Raw genomic sequence first — 19,918 nt, 5'->3', positions numbered from 1 at the left:
AGGTTTCGCCGCTTGATAGTGTCGTAGACGTAACCCCAGATGCCATATGGTGCATTGAAGTCGCCGACAAATACGAAGGGTCGAGGGCCGGCCAAGTCAGTCGCCTTCTTGAGAATGGTCTTGAACTGCTGGCGCGAGTCTCTGGGGTTGCTACATACATTGAGGACGAACACGCTGTTTCTGCGCTGATTCCGCTGCGGAACGTCGAGCAGGATCTCAACCATGACATATTCGATTCTACACCTCGCCAGCTTGAGGTCGTGGGTGATATGAGTTAGCCGTTTATCGATCAAGGTGCAAATCCCTCGCCCCCCGGGCCTGCCCGACACGGCCCTGTATCCCTGGAGTGAGGCGGCGGAGATTAATGTTTCCTGGAGAGCAATGACCTGAGGTTTCGCAGAGAAAGACCTGAAAAACTGCTGCAGGGGGCTTTTTTGTTAGAATACTCTCTGCAGTTCCATTGCCAAATGCGAAAACTCTCTTTGAATCTATCCATTATGGCTGACCTGACGGACTACCACCTAACGGGGCAGTTAGGCCTGCGCAAAGAATGGGTCCTCCTGTCGCCGCGCTGGTGGGATAATGAAGTGTAGCCTTCTTTAGTATGGCGGGAACGGTTAGCGGTTGTATGACGGAGGCGGATGAAGCCATTCGCGCCTCAATGGCGTCGATGCGATCTGCGAGAGCTCCGAGGCCCCTGTTGGGGTCTCCGAGCGCAACCTGAATTTGGCGAACGTTATCACTGAGGCAAGCGACGCTAGCGGTGACCTGTTTGAGGCCGTCTGCCAGCCCAATGAGACTTTGCTTAATCTCGCTGACTTCTGCAGACAACGCTCCCGATTCACATGTTTGTTTGAGTACTGCCATGCGTTTGGAGGACGTCGCAGTACCGTCTACCGGAGCTGGGATTGGAGTCTCGGTGGCCGTGACTGACGCACCGTTACCCGACACATTCGAAACGAGTTTCCTGATCTCTGCCATTTCGCTAACTAGTGTCTTGATCGTGTTCTTGAGGTCGTCGTTTTCTTTGCGTAAGCGAATGACTTCCGCGTCTCTAGCTTGCTCTGTGGGCGGGTTTCTACGAGATGTCGGAGCAGCCTGGGTATTGACGCCGGGCTTGGGTCGTACCAGATCGGCCCAAAGAAGGGTCGGCTACTTTCCACAACGTGTGGAGGCTGGCTGAGGCCCGGATGCTGGCTGGGTTCTGGAAACCGGGAGGCCCCTGGAACCGGATCTGGACCTGGATCTGGATCGCAACAGAGATCTTGACCTCGACCTGGCCGTGGTCGGGAGCGGCTGCGACCGTATTGGCGTTCAGGCGATGCTTGCCGGCCTTGATTCGCGCTCCATGGGCGGCAAATGTTCGGCGTTGAGGGCGCGGGAGCGTTGCCCCCGTCTGCGCCTGACGAGATATGGCGTCTGAAATCGTCGCTTGCACTCCTTGGCGGCGGTAAGGTGGTCGCCTCCGCACAGCTTGCATTTGGTATCGCACCTATGCTGAGCGGTGCCCGAGTCTCCCACAGCTGTAACACACGTCCATTTGCTTGCAAAATAAAGTGCACCTGACGATAGTGCCGCCGTAGGAGACAAAATTTGGCACCCGGTACCCCTCGAACAGGACCACCACTGTGCCGGTGTTCTTGATTCTTTTGGCGCCCAGCGCCGTGGGATTTCTCGGGTTGACGAGTTTTTTGTCGATCGCCGCGGGCCCGTCGGTAAGGGAGACGCCTCGGATGACGCCCTTGCACGTGTAGTGGGGGGTGGCCTCGTAAGCGCTCACCTCGAAACGTTGGCCGGCGACGGAGATGCCCTCGATGCCGACGTAGCGTGCAGCGTTGTCCCTGTTTGGTGTGCTGATCACCATTATGTTTTGTTGAAAGTTGGGACACATCGTGTCGGTGTCCCGCGACGCCGAATCCAGCCCGGCAGCCTGCCATATGGCGTCGGCGACTGCGGCAGGTCCACACTTGCTGATACACAGGCCTCCCCTGGGCCGCATGACGATCTTTTTCTCTCCCTTGGGCATCGGAGGCATCCTTGCTCCTCGAATGATCTTGCTTTTAATGCCCGCGCGGTCGGCGCTACACCGAGCGTTGAGACCGGTGTTATGCTGAACGTCGGCCGCACTGGCATTGGCCGCGTTTCTTTCGCTCATTGAAGAACGTCTGGCAACGAGCTGCCACCCTGAATCTTTAGTGAAGTCCTCGGGGGATAAAAACTCCCCTTCCACCTCACACTCCATTACAAAGTCCGTGGAAAAGCCTACGACGAGAAGAGGTGGGCGAGCGATGCCTCGCCTCGCGAACCCTAACACGGTTAGGCACAGCACACGGTCATGGCGTATAGTCGAAAGAAAAACGGCAAGAAATGTCACAAAAGTCCACCCACCCACAAAAGTCGGGTATCGGCGTGTTCCTCTTGACTTCACGGATCCGAAAATGTGGAAAGTTCAGGGGTACACACTCGAAAAACATCCGAAAATGCTGGCAAAAAGCGGGAGCCGAGCGAACCACGTCAGATGTGGCTGAAACCCACTGCTGACCCCCTGCATTTGTTGACCACTGTTGACCTCCCTGAAATTACTCTCCTCACTCTCTCTCTCTTGGCTCTGGTTGAGACGCTGCACTAGAGCGGGCCTACATGTTTGCAGAATTGATTATGTTGTCGGGCTGGGCTTTCAGCCGGAGCAACTGTAATCACCGCAAGTACAAAGGCAGTGCGAGTACACTTGCGAGGCAGTACACTTGCGAGGCGGAAACATGCGGGGTCTCGCGTCCCATCGTGCGGACACCCGTTGCAGCGAACGAAAGCGGCACACGGAACCAAGTCCTGACATTCAACTTGCTGATCACATTTGTCCTCCGTCTTTACAGTGCGCAAACGTACGGTTTGTCTCGCACAATTTCAGTTCGCTCGGTCGACGTGAGAACACAATGCGAAAGGAGCAATCACAGTGCTTACTAGTAGCGTGAATGGAGCACATATAATATCGTGACGCACGTGCGACGTGTTTTCTTGTGAAAAGAACGAATCTTATGTTTAGTGTAAAGCCGTTCTAGAAGCTTGGGACGCAAATTCGATAGGTAATGAGCAATTTCTCAGGGCATTTAGCTCAGGTCCGAAACGCATGTCGCTGGCTCGGCTTATGTTTCTGTTTCAAAGCAGTACTCCAGACAGGCTTTAGAATCTCCTGCATGACTGGTTTTAGAAATACTGCGTATTTAACGCAACAGAATGGCTTGTTGGCCTAGTCGATGCTTACTAAAAGAGTTTTTTTTTTTTTGCCGCAAGTTACAACACACAGTAAAGGAAGACACATAGAAGACGCGCTCGACAGCATCGAGAGCGACGTCGTTTGGGGTGCTGAGGGCGCCCGCGAGGCATCCGACGAGGACGACTTGTCAGGTAGTATCGACGAGGATGCCGCTTGTGGCATCGACTATCGAGATTTAGTAGCCGAGCTTATACGGTAAATGAAAGTGTCATGTTGAAAGTTTATTGTTTTTCTAAAATGATATGCGTCGACCTATACTCGAACTGTAAGTTTTGCATTCTCGGAGCGATCAACGTATAGGAGTCGACCTATATTCGTGTTTGACCTATTTTCGAGTAAATATGGTAGTTGCAACATACGATGTCCTGCACACTTATGCATATGAGTCATGGGCAGATGTAGGACAGTCTCATGAGGTGCGTTCGTGTGTGTGTGTGTGTGTGTGTGTGTGTGTGTGTGTGTGTGTGTGTGTGTGTGTGTGTGTGTGTGTGTGTGTGTGTGTGTGTGTGTGTGTGTGTAAAAGGGGGTAGCCGGGTGGGAGGGGGTGGCAAGGCCATTCCTCTAGATCTGCCAGGGGTATGAGTGCATAGCGTATTATATCAGCCACATTTTACCGATAAAGCTGAAGAAGTTTAGAATCTAGAATTGCACTATTCATGAATCGTCATTAAGGGCTAGGGCAGCAGAGTGAGCTAGTGGACCGTGCTGAATCAGAGTACGCCATTTGGAAAACTTTCGAATAAAATAAATAAGAAAAGCGATAAGGAAGTAATTCAGAACATAAGTTATCGTCGGACATTGGACAGTCAGTGCCAAAAAGTGGTGTGATCTGCAGATTTCGGATCGAATGCCAACATACTGCGAGAAATATAAGACCAGTTTCCTGTCGACCTTCCAGCGCAATGATGCCACGAGACGGTATCTTGGTATCATCTAAATAGCTATTTCGGGTCCTTGTCAATATACATGGTATCGAAATGAACGTACTCACGAACAGTGACGACTTTATTTCCACCATCAACAAGAAAAGAGTAGATGCATGCAGTGGCGTAACTAGGTCGTCTGGCACCCGGGGCCCATAGGTCTTCTGTCAGCCCCCCCCCCCCCACCCCGGTTGTAGTCGAGGAAGGCGAGGATATCAACAAGTTCCGGGTGTCTTCAGACGTATATGACACCCCCCTCCCGCCCCCTGGCCCCTTGCACCCGGGGCCCACGGCCCCCCGGCCCCCCCTGTTGCTACGCCACTGGATGCATGCCAGTCGTTTGCATAGCGGGAGAGCGCTGCCCGTCCAAGGTTGCGATGAGGCGATAAGCTCCCATAATGAGTGGGCATCTGTGTTGACGGAATTTCGAGGACATCGCATAAGTACGTGTTGGCAACGCCCTGATGTCGCCTACGACTTCCTTTCATCTCGTCTCGACACGACAAAGCTAAAGAATGACCTTTATAGGGACCTTTAACCTTTAATGGGTTGAAGATGGCGCAAAAGTGGCGCTCTATGCTGCTTGCTCCTCTCTCAGCCCGGCGTAAGTGCTTTCGCCTTGCTTTATTTCATAAACTATATTTCGACAATTCGTACCTACGCGATAATCTAATATCACCTCCTACCTACATTTCCTCTCGCATCGACCATAGCCACAAGGTTGGAATCATTCAGTGCCGCACCAGAACCTGTAACGAATCATTCATTCCTAAGACCTCTCAGGAATGGAACCACCTTCCCGGCGCAGTTGTCGCAATCAAGGACAACTCAAAGTTTCGTTCGGCATTATCAGACATCATTACTCCCGGATGCAATTAACTAACCACATTTGTTGTTTATTGCTGCTTTGTTTATTTATTTGTGTATATTTTTTTAGTCACTCCCCTCTGTAATACTTCGGTCTTGAGGGTACAATAAAATAAATAAATAAATAAAAAAGTGACGCAAGGCGTGGAGACAACAAACCCTCTATGGTCAATCCACTGTCGTGAAGGCATATGAGAACGAAGTATCCAGAGCTCGTCTGCATAGAAAATTATCCTCCGGCGACGCAGTCGCACGCTGTTCCATTTACTAATAAGATGTTCGTATAGCCAAAGTACACGAAAAAAAAAAGACTACACAAGACAGAGCGCTATTCCTTCTTGTTTCCCATGTACTTGCGCTATACGAACAAGCCCAAATTTACACGATGGTGTTCCTTTTGAGCAAGCAAGCAAACAGTGGTTCGGGAAGCCTCGTGCAACATGTAAAGAGAGCTGAAGGCGTGGTTAAAATAGGAATTGCAAGTGACGTTGGAGGCCGACAGCATTCGACCGCCATTTGGCATCTGTTGTGCCTATACTACTGCCGCTAAAGAAAGTGCTAATTCGTCCTTGCACTGATTATAGCACTCTTAACTGCCAAACTGAGTTACTACTGCTTCCAATGCCAATGTTTGATACTGCCGTATTATCAAGAGAACGGTGGCTGCGACTTGTTTTCACTTATTTGGGAATGCTTATGGTAGATTTCATTGAACTAAAGGAGACCAAACTTGCCCACATCAGTTACGTTCTTTCCATTTGTTCGGATATGATTGTCTGCCTTTTGGTTTGAAGAATGAGTCAGCCTGGTTATAAGATATCACGAATGACATTCCGGGCTGTTTTGGCAACTGATATGAACGCCGTCATCATGTTTTGAAAGACAGAAGAAGTGCATGAACATCAGATTTCTCAAGTCTCCGACGCCCTCAACCTATAGCGCAACCGAATATGAGCTTCCAGAAAAACGCTCTCTTTCAAGATAAAGTTACCTTTCACAGCAGGGTCTTCAACGGCTGCAGTAAAAGTACAAGCAGGAGACCATTGAAATAATCTCGAAGTTGATCAGGCCTTAATACGTGCAGTCCTTGCGCGTCTCTTTAGGCCTTGCTGGATATTGGTCCAATTACAAAAGCCTTTGCAATCAAGACGAAGTATTTCGCACGTTTGACGCAAGACGTGTCATTAGTGGAATGCATGTGAAAGTGCTTATACCGTGAAACAGTAAAGCTCATATCATGAGACTTTTCCGTTGCACAAACTATTCTCAATTAGCCGTTTCTCTTTAAAAATGATGCATCGCATTATACTATAACTGGTACAGTATTTTATCAGAAGCTGTCACATCAGTTTGATAATCAGAGGCACCGTATATGGTGGGATATTAATATAACTGTAAACTGGGGGCTGCATAAGTGCACTATACACCAACGGTAGAAAGTAAGCTCAAATAGTCTTGAAAGCTGTGCAGTATTTTCGGGCCTATATACGTATAGCAGGAGCGAAGTCACACTTTTTACGTACAATCAGACACTGACTAGCTTTTTCGAGCTGACGTACCCAACCTCGAGGACGCATTGCAAGATGTATTACTACCTGCAACATTTTCGCTTAGTCACTTCGTGCTACCCTGTGGCCCGCTATTCACTGGTGCAGATTCAGTGTCGATATTACTTGTATATGAAACGAGCGAACATCCAGAACAAACCACTTACACGATACTGCGGGAAGGTACAGAAGAAATACGTTGATGGAAAGTGCCATGCGGCCAGGAAGAATGGTTCCAAAGGTTCATATTTATTATGATACATCAGAGTCCTGTGAAAATTATGAATTTTGCCGTAAATAAGAAAAAAAAAACAAGCTACTGAAACTATTTACATTTCGGGTATGAAAGAATACATCAGCAACGGCAGAAGTACTTCGTTCTTGCGTCTGCAGCGGTACCTGTCTCCAACTTTCAACAAGGCTTGAGTCAAAAACGGTCCGTGAAAATGCACTTACGGATGTTAACAACTGACCCACCTAACGACAATGCACACTGGCTCATGGAATGCATTTCACAAGTCACTGTTGCAATATCTGCGTGGATATATGTATAATTCCACTTCCACATTATGCCGCATGGCACGTGGAAATGACACATTCGCAGGTACCACATGTGTCAAGCACAGAAAGGGAAGTTCAGACAGCCTACCAGACACCATGACATGGCAACTGAGTTCTGCAGAAGCCCGCAAGGTGGAGGAAAGTTCATGAAAAGGAAAAAAACAATGTCATCCGCCCGACTGTAGCACGAGGCTACAAGGAAACCCAAGCGGGTTTCTCAGAAAGAAAACTTAGCACTTGAAGAAAGATTCCTATTGGTCTGGGGGATTCGTCCTGGTCCGAGATCAGGACGAATCCTCCGGACCAAGAGGAATTTTTCTGCAACTACAAAGTTTTCTTTTTGAGAAACCCGCGTGGGTTTCCTTGTAGTCTCGTGCTACAGTCGGGCGGATGACATCTTTTTTCGTGACATCATGATAACTCCACAGCACTAGCAAGTTCTTTTTGAACTAATTCGCATGGATTTCCCGAAGCTACACAAAGAAGGCCGAACGCGCCGTTAAAACGAACACTTTCCTACTTTTATTGCAGACAGACGTTCCTGAATTGCTCTGGCAAATGCAGGAAAAGATATATCAGCTGTGCAACAATACTGGTCTGCTTCAAGGTGAATCTTTCAGAGGCAAAAAGAAGATAGTAGGTGACAATAAACCCGTCTTACGAATCGTTAAACTCTGACAAAGTGGGCCCTGTCACAGCATGAGTAGCAAATTTTGCTCGCCATATATCCTGCACCAAGTGGCCTAACCGAGCGTGCCATCCAGTATGCAAATCAGCATTTGTACCCAAAGTTTCTGGCAGAGCTTCCTTGCGCCCGCTTTTGCCCATCATACATTGAATCCAATTGAATCCAATCCAATCCGCATTGAATCCCAATTTTACCGCGAATGTGATGACGAGGTCATAAGAAGAAAGAAATTAGGACTCCTATAACGTTAACTTGTCTGCCCTACTCCTAAACCCTACCGACTGGCGAAGACGGCATCCCAGTACGGCGCCTTGAAGAGAATCTGGCACCTTGGAGCTTCCGGTGTTCCTCCCGTTCCCGGTCACAAGAGCGCGCCTCTATTGAAAATGCTTTTAGTTACTACGCCGGGAGGTGTCAGCAAGCCAGGGAGGACGAAGCGGGTTGCCCGTTCAGCCGCAATTAAAAACAGCGTCGCAGGCTTTGGCTGACGCTCGGGCCCGCTGCACCGTGTCATAGGGCTTGGGGAGGGCCGCGGCTTGTCAGCCGTAAGACCACGGTTAGCTCATGGCGTCAGTATAACCGAGGCGCCTGCATTGAATCCCAATTTTACCGCGAATGTGATGGCGCGCAAATGCACCAGAAACATTTTGCTATAAGCATAGTGCCCTGCTAATGACAGGCTTCAGTTCTGTTTCATAAATATGTGTCTTAAAATCAGTAACTGAAATTATGTCAGTATTATCGTGTTAGTTAAAGAATTTATCATTGTGAATTGCCGTGTCGGCAACGTCCGCCTGTCCACATAATCGTTCTGCGTATTCGGAATTTCACTACTGTTCAGAGTTGCTTTAAACATATGTAGTAGCCTTAGAAAACAAACCAACAAATAAAGAACTGATACGCCCCGTGTAAACGGTAAGGGGAACGAGGAAAAACTGGCAAAGCACACAGGAAGCGCAGTTAAAACGTACTAAGTTGCGAACACCGCAACAAACACGAAAAAGAGAGCGAGAGAGAGCGATAGAGAGAGAAACCAGTGAAAAAAAAAAAACAGCACATGTCGTCAGCATAGTACATGTACTGCTTAGCGTGTGGCTAGTCTGAAAGCGTTGTTAACCCCTTTCATTTCATGTGCCGAGTAATCCGGATCGGAACACTGGCTCGATAATTAGGGTGGAGATAATTAGGCGACGATAGCCACAATGCTGCCGAGTCGCGTGCCGCTTTTAATTACGCGCGAAAGACATTACGTCAGGCCACTATCCAACATAGGGAAGCGCGTTTAGTGCATGGCTGTTGGATAAAAGAGATTACACAGCTTACCTGTTTCCTTACTGAATGAGTTAGTGGATAACTCCGTCAAGAATGAGAATAACAGAAGAAAAAAAAACATATAAATCCCGAATAGCGTTCTCCTAGTTACGTGCGGGAATTCAAGTCAGACATTGCAGGACGATATAGCGCGTGGCATCAATCACCGATGACTTTTCAAAGTGTGAATAAAGACTGTTCGCAGTTCTTGTGCACTTTTTCGCAGTAACTCTGTGACCAATGAGATTCAAATAAAGCGGCTAATGAGGAAGCGACAGAAGTCCACACACGGGCGGCCCCCTTCCCGAGAAGTGAACGGCGGAACATAAAAGAGAGTGATGTGCTTTGACAGAGGAAATACTCTTGCATGCTGGGCAAGAGTATTTCATCAAGAAAAGCAGAAAAAAAAACAATAAACAAAAGTGAAGAAAGTCTTACTCCGTGCTCGTCGCCGATAAAGAGCGCACTCAGTGATTGATGACAGTCGTCATGGAAACGAGAAACTCCGTGGCGAACAACAGGCCGCTTTCACTCGTGACTACAACGAAAGTGAAACTAAAATGATTTCTCCATGGAGGTGCGCTTGCGATTGAATATAAAATGAAGTAGATTATGATTATCTGTAGACGACGGGAGAAATTTCCATATCCTTGCTGACGATTACTGAGCATTCACGAGCGAATATCTGGAGGGGGACGAAAGCGACACAGCAGTATTTCGGGGAGCTTAGCAGGAATTTCAACACTTTTCTTCAAAAACTGTTAAACCGCGACTACCAGCGCTTGCTGTTCCTTCTCCAATGATTTTTCTTTTCTCTTTTGCATCAGGACGGAATGAGACTCCGACGAAGAAGGTATTTGATAGAGGGACAACACTCTTGTGAGAATAATTAATTGAATACTCACCTCAAGGGCAATAACCAGCCACCCGTCTGGCTTTCGACGCCTTGCGAGTCGTACTTTGCCACCGAACGGCAGATTGTCGGCGCCTTCATTTTCCTTGGCGACGTTTCGCTTTCCCTGCTTAGACCTGCGCCTCGCTCCTGTCATGCTGGCTTCACCACGCTGTCAGAGAGAGCGCCGACAAACCAGACACTGCCTGACAACGACGCGGCGAGATGGCGCCACGGGCGCTCAGCGGCAAATCGAAAATGGCGGATGGTGGCGTAGCGGCAGTGGCTGCGCGAAGTTGTGGATAAGCGGACGCTGATCTTCCTCGTAGTAACCTTGTCCTAGAAGAGCAGTAGCGCTTGCCTCTTGCGCGTGCGAAGCTCCATCGCATCACATCCAGCGGCGGTGCAGCGGAGGCGCCAGATCATAAGAACTTCAGACGGCGACGCGGACTCCGCTAGCATCATGAATGAAGCTGACAGTCCGACGGGCGAGCGTCCCATCTTCGACGCATCGAAATTTCCCTTGGGGGACGCCAAGATTTTGCCAGGTCAGTGGCCACGAGAAGGGAGAGGAAGAGCGGAGGAGACTGAGAAATGCGTTAGCACTTCCTGCACTTCGTCGCTCGGTTCATTGCTGTCGTTGAGTTTTTAAACCTTCGTAGAAAATATTATTTTTCGAACGGTTCGCGTCTGGGAAAACCCCCTCGCTGCTGCTGTTGTCACCGGCACATATTGAGGAGCTTGTTGCGTGCCCGCTGTTGAAGTTGGCCGCGGCCACGTAACGGGTGTGAACCGGTCGAACTCGCATTTCTGACGACGAGTTGCTTTTCTGCTGATACGTGAACGATCGAAGCAGAAAAGTGCTGTGTCCGTTGACAGCGAAGTGCACACTGTATCGGTCCCGATATAGTTCGCTAGAAATCAAAGACGTTTAGTCAACAACAAACCGCTATTAAATATTATTTAGGGCGTTCGATTTTTCGATACGAAGTGTTTGCATAATCCGTTTTTTTTTATCAAGTTGTGCTTCAAAACGTTCTGTTGTTCGCGCTTATTTTAACATGGAGCAGCTCTCATTTGCTTCAGAAGCTGGCACTTGCGTACGCCTTGTTTAGTGTGCGTTCACCTCAAACTCACCATAGACCAAAAAGAATTTTTTTTTAAAGTCTCCGCTACTGTCGTATCAAGTGCGTAACGATTATGCATGTCAAAAACATCGGCCTGCTCTTTGTTAGTCAAAATTTAGTTACCATAATTTTGAGACGAAAAATAGCCGGGGGGGGGGGGGGGGAGGCGGTGCAAGGCGGGTCCCTTCGATCGTCCGTTAGGTTCTTTCTCTTCGACTGCTGCAAAAAGCAAGAGATGCAGAGGCTTGGCCCCCCAGGCGCCTGGCCTAGCATTCGTAGCCTTAACAGTCGTTATGTTCGTGTATGGAGCGGCTTCCTTCCGTTGTGCGTGCGTGCGCATGTGTATGTGCGTGTGTGCGCGCGCTGCTGGTCATCAACCGTCGTTGCGCTAAAACACCATTTCTGGCTTATACTGATGGGCGTTAAAGAGGTAGTCTTCCAAATAGCGTCAACAACGACTGCTTGGTTTAATCTTTTTCGTTTTTCGTTTAATCTTTTTGTAAGTATGGCTTGACTCCACTAGCTTTCCATCGCCTACACCGTTTTCTGCTCTGTATCGTTCAAGCTAGTGATAATTTTTTCGTCCACTGGCGCGCGTTTCCTGTGTCGTCATCTCACAGTTCCGCCCTGTTCGTCGATATAAATGTAGATCGTGCGAATTTTGATCGTCGCTATAAAGCGTTTATGCGTTATCATCATTGTGGGATAGCTCTGTATGGCACATCTTATTTAGTTTGACTGGTGGCATCTTACACCGTGTTTCTGAATATCCTTGTTACGGTGTCATCATCAAGTGCACACATTGTCCATGTTAGCCGGGTGCTTATTAGGCCCTGATTTGAGTATGATACCACCGGTTGCAGCGGTACTAACTCTGAAAAACCATGATACAGAGCTACCCGTTTTTAGTCTGGGGCTTGCGGCCGATTTCACGAAGTTATTCACGCGTAAAAATGTTTTGAGACCATTTGGCGACCGTACGCTGACCAAATATCGAAAGGTAACCCCATGGCGTGGACCTGTCAGAGCGCCCACAAACAGCTTTGCTGATTCGGCTTCCGGCTCAAATACCTTTTTTATGTTTGAGTACAGCTCAGGATCGTCCGCTGTTTCGTTTGCGGTCATGATTGGTCACTACGAACTGTTGTGCGTGCGGCTCGGTCGGATTCAGAAGCTTTTTCATTTGCCATTTCTGATTTGTCAGCTGCTTTGGTACTGCCTCCCCCCTCGCTCATGCTGTCCCGCTGTTGCGATTGGCCGTGCACTCATTCTTGTGAACCGTTATTGCGTATGATTGGCTTCGTGAGTCCGACCCTTTCGTCCATATTGGTTCGTTAATGCGCCTTTCAGAGCACGTGCAATAAAGCACGTGCTCTTGCCGAGCTGTAAGACGAGCGAAGATTCATCGCATATATCCAATAATTTTATTGTTTCCTGATGCCGCATACAACGAACTTAATCGTTTGTTATAGACATGTTGCTCGTAAAATGAAAACCCGTAAAGGGATCCATAGGCGTTCTTTGAACGTTTTGAAGGCTGCGAAATAAACAAATGCACCGCGTAAAGTTGCAGTCCAGTTGAAGTCCAGTTCATGCATTTTTCGATCTGAAAGACGGATGGCACTAAGGCCAGGTTTATGTAACGATTCTATTCCGATATTAGTCCTTTCCCACTTCGTCAGGGGTCAGAGCGCCGCAGCGCCCTCGTTATCACCTGGATTGATCGGCCGGCCGCGAACATGGGGTTGATAAGAAAGGAATAGTGTCGAGCGAAGGGAATCCTTTCGTTATATCGAGCCAGCTGTGGGTAACAGAAGCAGTTTACAAAAAGAAAAGAAAAACGTTCAAGAACTTCCTTTTATGTAAGGATAAGAACTGGCAAAATACTGGAGCACGGAGAATTCCAGCCCCAGGCAAAAATATTTTGCTGACTGCATTAAAGCGCGCCCGGATGATTTCCTTGAGCCCGCCATACTGCCGATTCCCGCGCATGTTGCACTATCAAATGTTGCGCTGAAAAAAAAAAAAAAAGGATGACATTAAGAGGAAGCTTTAGCTCGGGCCCAACGCCGACGCGGCCTATTCAAATACATGTAAAACGCAAAAACTTTTTCTGAGATAACCCCTGGACCGATTTCAATGAAATGTCTTGCATTTGAGAGAGAAAGTTAAATTCTCGTGAAAGTTGGATGCGGAATTTCGATTTAGGGCCTGAATATTTCAAAAAGATTTTCATAAATTCGAAAGTTTGAAAAAATAGAAGCACGAATTAAAAAAAAAATAGGTCTGCATCAAGAACAGATATCGCGGTTCTGTAAACGGCATTCATTAGAACATTCACAGCGGACAAATTCGATGTGTCACATTATAGCTTACGTGAATTCGTTACGTTGTGTACAAGGGGTCTGCAAAAACTGTATTTTCATATTGCTAAATTTTTGGAGATTCATGTGTAACATATCAATTTAGTCCGCTTTAGATGTACTATTAGTTACAATTCACGGGATTGTGATACCATTCTTCATTGCTGACTTACAGAATTGTAAGCTTGATAGTTTCGTTTGCTGAAAATTTGTTATTTTTGCCAATTTCTAATATGAGATTGACAACCTAAACCAAAATATTGAAACCAACAGTCACTAGATTTTAAGTTTTCCTTTTAAATGCAACCAACCTCATCAAATTTAGTGCAGTGGTTGCCGAGAAAAATCAATTCTCCTTTTACATGTATTTCGACAGGAGCACCAGAGCTAAAACTTCCTCTTAAGCCCAGCGTTAGAGGCTTGCTCCATAGCTCGAACATTTGCGGATGTTACTAACGCTTTCTCTCAATTTGAATTTCGTAACCGTTAGACACTGGCAGATACAAAAGCAGGCCCGTTTCGGTGTTGGTGGCAAACAAACTGCGAGCTATATATACCCCAAGTTCGATCATAAACGTGACGTGTTTTACGTTGATAATGTTCGTACAATTTTGCGGCTGTTCGATATAAAGCGTGATTCGTTATACCGAGTTCATTTTTATCGGCTTTCACTGTAACAGGTGGGTCGGCTGCCTTGTATTTTTTTCTCTGGCTTCTAACTCGCTTTTGCCGTGAGGCACTGCAAAATCAATTTTTGTTTCTTTTATTTTTCTTGGCGTGCATTGCTGGTTTTGCCTAATTTCGAAATCTAGACTATAGTGTCTGTATAATTGCATTCTCGAAACTACAGAAAAAAAATGTGATACTTCACATTTACTTGCTATTGCCACTTTGACGCTCTCCCACGGCGTTTGTGCTCTCATCGGGCACGCGACGCCCACGGTTGGCCATTGCCGTCGATCATTTATTGCATTCGCTCATAACATGGAATGTGCACCTTAACGGTACGCTCTCCGCAAGTCTTACGTTGACAACAGGCGCACGTTATTGGCGTCGGTTTACCACGTAATATGTTTTAACGATTGACCAGTCCTGTCTAACTGGGGCTCCTTGCTTTCAGTGCTGCGCTGTGCGTGATACAAAGAAGTGACGCGCACACGTGGGCAGGCGCACATTGTGGCCCGATATGCCGAGAGCTTGTGCTGCTGTTAAGTGCTTCAGCTGAATTTACTCCCAGCTTCGTGGCAAATAATTTGGCAACGTGTACCATTTACTGACTCGCAGGCAAATCGCATCGTCCGTGCCGTTCTTGGTGTGCAGGACGCGCGCCAATTCCCCCCCCCCCCCCCCCACTCCTGCGTGAATCGCCGCGCGGTGTGCCTCAGATGACGCGTTGGTGCGAGGTCACCTCCCAGACTCGTCCTGTTCACCGGCTGCCTGCCCCTCGCGGCAGTCCTTCCGTTTCTTTGTTTTGTTGTCGTTTCCTTACGCCGCCGCCGCGCTTTCGAGAGCACGCGGTGAACGGTTGGTGCCCTGCAGTTGAAGGTCGCAGGACCAAATGTAACGGCCCTTTCCTCGTCTCTCTGAACACTGTGGCGCCTGTAGCACGCTTACCGTGTTTTCCGGCGGGTAAGCCTAGCACCCGACGCTGCACGTTCGGTTCGCCATGCTGCGCTCTGCGTGCGTGCAAACGATATGTACACGTGCCCTGTGCTGCCTATATTTGGTGCACGCCACCGAAGTATAGCGTGCCAGGCCGAAATCGCGCGAATTTCTGAAACAGTGCGTAGTCACCCCCCCTTTCTATGTTGAATCGGGCAGTCGACCCCCTTCGACGCACGGAGACCATCCGATAACGCTATCATCCGGCGCCGAGGTCTCAAACGTGGCTGGAATCGGTTGCCGTGTGCTTGTGCCTCGCGACTGGCTCACGTCGTGTAGCTGTTCGAGTCTCTTTATTTCGTATCAGATGGGAGTCAGGATTATCCGCACGAGCGTCGCTTGTTTCACTGAAGGTACGGAACACTGTTCCGCGTTCCCCTTTCATAAGGTGCCCACGGGTATGCTCGCAACGGTCAGCACTGTGCTTTGCTCGGGAAGTCGTGTTGCTACTTGGGCTTCGACGGAAACCCCTGTGTAGCGCCGATGGTCCACTCACGCGCTGCCTGGCCGCTGGTTACATTTCTGTACCGGCGTTGAGACGGTCGCCCAGGCATGCTTGACCTCGATTTGCGAGCACTTCGTGCTCTCATCGTATTTCTGCTGAGACTATACTGGAACCACCCTGTTCTTTCGTATAGATGCTTGAATGGACACTTAGCGCCCCAATTCGGTGTCGGGCATCGCCCCAAAGAATTACGCAATTGCGCCCACATTCCCTCCTGCGCGTTCATTGTGGTGTTGTGCGGCATTGATGTGCACGTCTTCGTCCTTGGAAAGGGGACTTAAGATTTCTTTGATAACCTCAGATCAAATATGCCTTCATTCTGTCGTCCCGAAGGCTGCAGCAATGGGCGGAGAGGTGTGCCATACAGGCGAGGGCTCCATATTGGATAATAAGCCAGCTTCCTTCATTTGCGCCGGAAAAGACATATACGCAAAGGCGTATACTGAATCTGCGACGACCAGTGTTTTGACACTGAGTCACCGCTGCTTGTCCATACCTATGGGTTCAGTTGGTGTTCGTTGCATTGCATGCTCTCTTGCAATCCGCATACGTGATCAATTTAGGTGCTGTTGTCATGTATCTCCTTTTCGCAGTGCGAACGTAATTTCGTCTGTGTTAATTTATTTATTTCATTTTTTTCTGCGCTGCAGCGTGGTTATGTAGCTCCAAACGGAGGGAATAAGAGGAGGGTGGGTGGTGAATAATAAAACGACGGAAAGCCCGACTTGTTGGTAATTTCTTCTCTCGTTTCTTCCGGTGCGCGACAGTGCCCCCGGGTCTTTCTTTGTCTTTGGCAGAACGCCGTTCCTTTACCTTGCGGTACTTCCTGCCACACCCACTCTTTTGATGTATTTGCATAATTTCACAACAATTCAGTGCGTGAGTGGCCGTCGAATTGCCACAATATTTGACCATGAGGTATACGGCCGGTCTATTTTTCCAACGCTTATTACGCCACTGCACCCTGTAAGCATAGCCATTCCATGCGGGCCTTCTTAGAGCAACTTTTTTTTTCTCTGTCATTTTGATTTCTTCGTGCCAGATAACAAAACGCGCTGCATGGCGTTGTCCTTCTGGCTACGTCCGCTTTCCCTCGTCCCTGTGAGAGGGCGCGCCCAAAACTCTTCGCCTGCGGCGCATTTCGTATGCGGCGTTAGCTTTTACTTTCTCTTTGCGCTGGCCCGAGGACGCATGTCACGCGGACGTTTCCTTTCGACCTGTAGTAAACAGCTCACCCGAAGGAAAGAGTTTGGAAAACAAATATTATTACATAAGTGAACGCGTGCGCCTACAGCGACGATATGACACCCTTGTCGCTATTGTGCTTAACTCTCAGGTTATTGAATATAATGTGTATTGAGTGTTTTTTTTTTCGTGAATTAAACCATGCAGCAGAGTGTCGATCCCAATGGACCGATATATTGTGTGTGTACCATGGCCCGCACCGAAATTTGGTTAGCGCATGGAAGCCGAATCAGAGCTACCTTCTAGGTATTGAAGCGGCAGATACGACGGTTCGTTTCAACCGTGAGGACGGCGTTTCTGGCACGTATTGAGTGCCTCTGGTGAACATGTCTCATATTGTACAGGATTGCAAAGAAACACCGAAGCCTCTTTGGTGTTTGCCTCCTTTGTTTCGCGACACCTTATACGCTCTGTCCGGTGCGACACGTAAGCTCTACATCCGCCAGCTGAAACAATGCTGGGACGTTAGGTGATTCGAGTAGGTACCGTTACGGACACGGTAACCGCGGTACTCGCGATTCGATGCCTGCCTAGACTTGGTCGTACGAGTTGTCGATCTTGGGATATATATATATATATATATATATATATATATATATATATATATATATATATATATATATATATATATATATATATATATATATATGCCAGAATCCATTTCATGCATGAGGCGTCCTTTATATCACAAGTACCGTGCGTGCACGGTTTCGGATAAAAGGTTCCAGCTCGTTCTTATAGTCCTGTTGCGGTGCTAAACCACACGCTTGATCTGTGGGTCTCCTGCCGAAACGTAAAACCGTTGAACACAATGCAGATATAGTTTTTAGTGCATAGCCATCCATTTCTAATTTTTCCTTTTTGTTCGAGATGATTTAATTCACGCATTTCATCTATATATACTGCTGTATTCATTACATTTTGCGTGTGTTAAAGTAGCGCCTTCTGTCCTGCATTTTACATGTCACGGAATCTAGCGTTTGGTGCATCGGCGTACTCCACCTACAAGACTGTACAGCACTGGATACTCACGTCTGTCTAGTCTAGTCTCCTGTAGCACCGTATTTTGAAACGTTTATTCTTGTGAATATCACTTTCGGTGTACAGCGATCGGCTAAGCCAGGGATATCGGACGGGGTAAGAGGAAACATGATTGCAGGCTCGCTCTAATTCTGTCAGATTATGTTTCACGTCGCGAGCTTTGTGTTTGATTGCGGTGATAAGGGAGACGTCGTTACACCAACGAATTAACTGCAGCGAGGCGCCGCGCTGGATGTCATTAAATCACGCGAAAGTGTCGTCGATTGTGCACTGATCATCTGAAGATACGGGTACCGCCATACGCACTATACAGGGTGTGCCAGCTAACTTTAGCCAGAGTTTAAAAATATGCCGATGCACCCTAAGACGACGCGACGAAATGCGTGTTGCTGACTATTGCATGGAGTAAGCCACACTGATTTTTGTATTCTGCTTAATTGTATAGTTAGTCATGATTAATTCACCAACTTCTGAAGCAACGAAGTTAGGCAAAAAATTCCAATTAGAAAGTTTTAGAGCGCTTTGCAAAACGTCCGATTATACAGCTTCTAATTTTGTATCTATTAGGTATTAGTGTTTTTCCGCTTATTGCTGAGGCCCGCGAAATAAAACTAAATGACACGTGACATGCCCGCTTGCGCATCGTGATTACAGCGCTCTCAAACGCTTCTCGTGCAAACGAACATTGCATCTAGCAGGGTGTGCTGCCGCTTAAAAGGCGACAGGGCATGTGACACAGGCGTTGACTGTGCGATTTGCGCCACCGATGTGCTTCCCTCACCCGCCGTGGTTGCTCGGTTGCTATGGTGTTGGACTGCTGCGCACGAGGTCGCGGGATCGAATCCCGGCCACGGCGGCCGCATTTCGATGGGGGTGAAATGCGAAAACACCCGTGGTACTTAGATTTAGGCGCACGTTAAAGAACCCCAGGGGGTCGAAATTTGCGGAGTCCTCCACTACGGCGTGCATCATAATCGGAAAGTGCTTTTGGCACGTAAAACCCCATAATTAATATTATTATGTGCTTCCCTCGTGGCGGTCCATGATAGCGATAAGCAGGCGCAGCAACAGCACATCCGCGCAACAGCAGACAACCGCGTTGTTGTCGCGCCAAGCATGACCCATTCGGAGCTAGTCTCTCGCTCGGCGTTCAAAGGCGCATGCTCGGCAGTACGTTTGTCGATTCCACTGGGAGTGGTCGCGTAGAAAGAGCACACTCAGCCATAGTAGATAAAAACATATCAAACTCTAATTGGTGTTCATGAGTAGTTATAAGGGCTACAAGCGTGTATAATTTGTTGGAAAAGCTTTCAGGCTTGCTCGTCTCTGGCGTCCCTGTACGGCACGTGGGATTCAGAAATGGCGTGTGGAGACTCGGGCAGAAAGACAGAGGGATACCCAACCGCTTTGACCACGGCAGAACGTGCCCATAAGGAGCTCAAGCGCAGGAGATTGAGGCAAGTGCAGGAGCCCCAACCATCTACGACGGCGGTTGGTTGGTAACTTGTTTATTCCACTTATTTGCGCTCTTACGCACTGCGGTAGAGAAGACATGGTACCATGATGAAGAGAGGCAGAGTCAGCTATGGGCGCATTCTTGAGTAGGCTCAGAAGCAGCAAGTGCACATGTGACGCGGATTCGATCAGGCGCTTTGTCTTGCTCAGAGACGCCACGCAGTCGGTCCCCCACCGATGGTGCTGCCGCGTCCTGGGTTACTGACAGGAGAGCCCGCCACAGTTCTATCGCTTGCACTGGCGATGATGATGGCGCTGGACACGCCCATGCGTGATGTCGGCAACGTGCCCCGCTGCATCAAGTGCTGCGGGCTCGAGCGGCGCAGGGTCGGGTACCTCGATGTCCTCCTCTATATAGGCACCCTAGCACAGGGCAGTTTCGGGCGTCATCAGTATA

The 19,918-nt window shown here is 48.4% G+C and overlaps 2 protein-coding genes across 2 annotated transcripts in view; one reads left to right on the top strand and one right to left on the bottom strand.

Annotated features, from left to right (window-relative positions):
• LOC135903011 (DAP3-binding cell death enhancer 1-like) overlaps positions 1–10,220 on the bottom strand; it is a 50,359-nt gene extending 40,139 nt beyond the window's left edge. The window contains exon 1 of the mRNA XM_065433383.1: positions 10,077–10,220. Coding sequence (XP_065289455.1) covers positions 10,077–10,220 — 144 coding nt within the window. The remainder of the gene's footprint in view (positions 1–10,076) is intronic.
• A 140-nt stretch (positions 10,221–10,360) lies between these two features.
• The window catches only part of LPCAT (lysophosphatidylcholine acyltransferase), a 164,927-nt gene continuing 155,369 nt past the window's right edge, over positions 10,361–19,918 (top strand). The window contains exon 1 of the mRNA XM_065433372.2: positions 10,361–10,611. Within this exon, the coding sequence (XP_065289444.1) occupies positions 10,527–10,611 (85 nt within the window). The 5' untranslated portion in view covers positions 10,361–10,526. The remainder of the gene's footprint in view (positions 10,612–19,918) is intronic.

Source organism: Dermacentor albipictus, chromosome 1 (assembly GCF_038994185.2).
Source record: "Dermacentor albipictus isolate Rhodes 1998 colony chromosome 1, USDA_Dalb.pri_finalv2, whole genome shotgun sequence".
Lineage (NCBI taxonomy): Eukaryota > Metazoa > Arthropoda > Arachnida > Ixodida > Ixodidae > Dermacentor > Dermacentor albipictus.
This window is presented reverse-complemented; position numbering and strand designations above follow the sequence as displayed.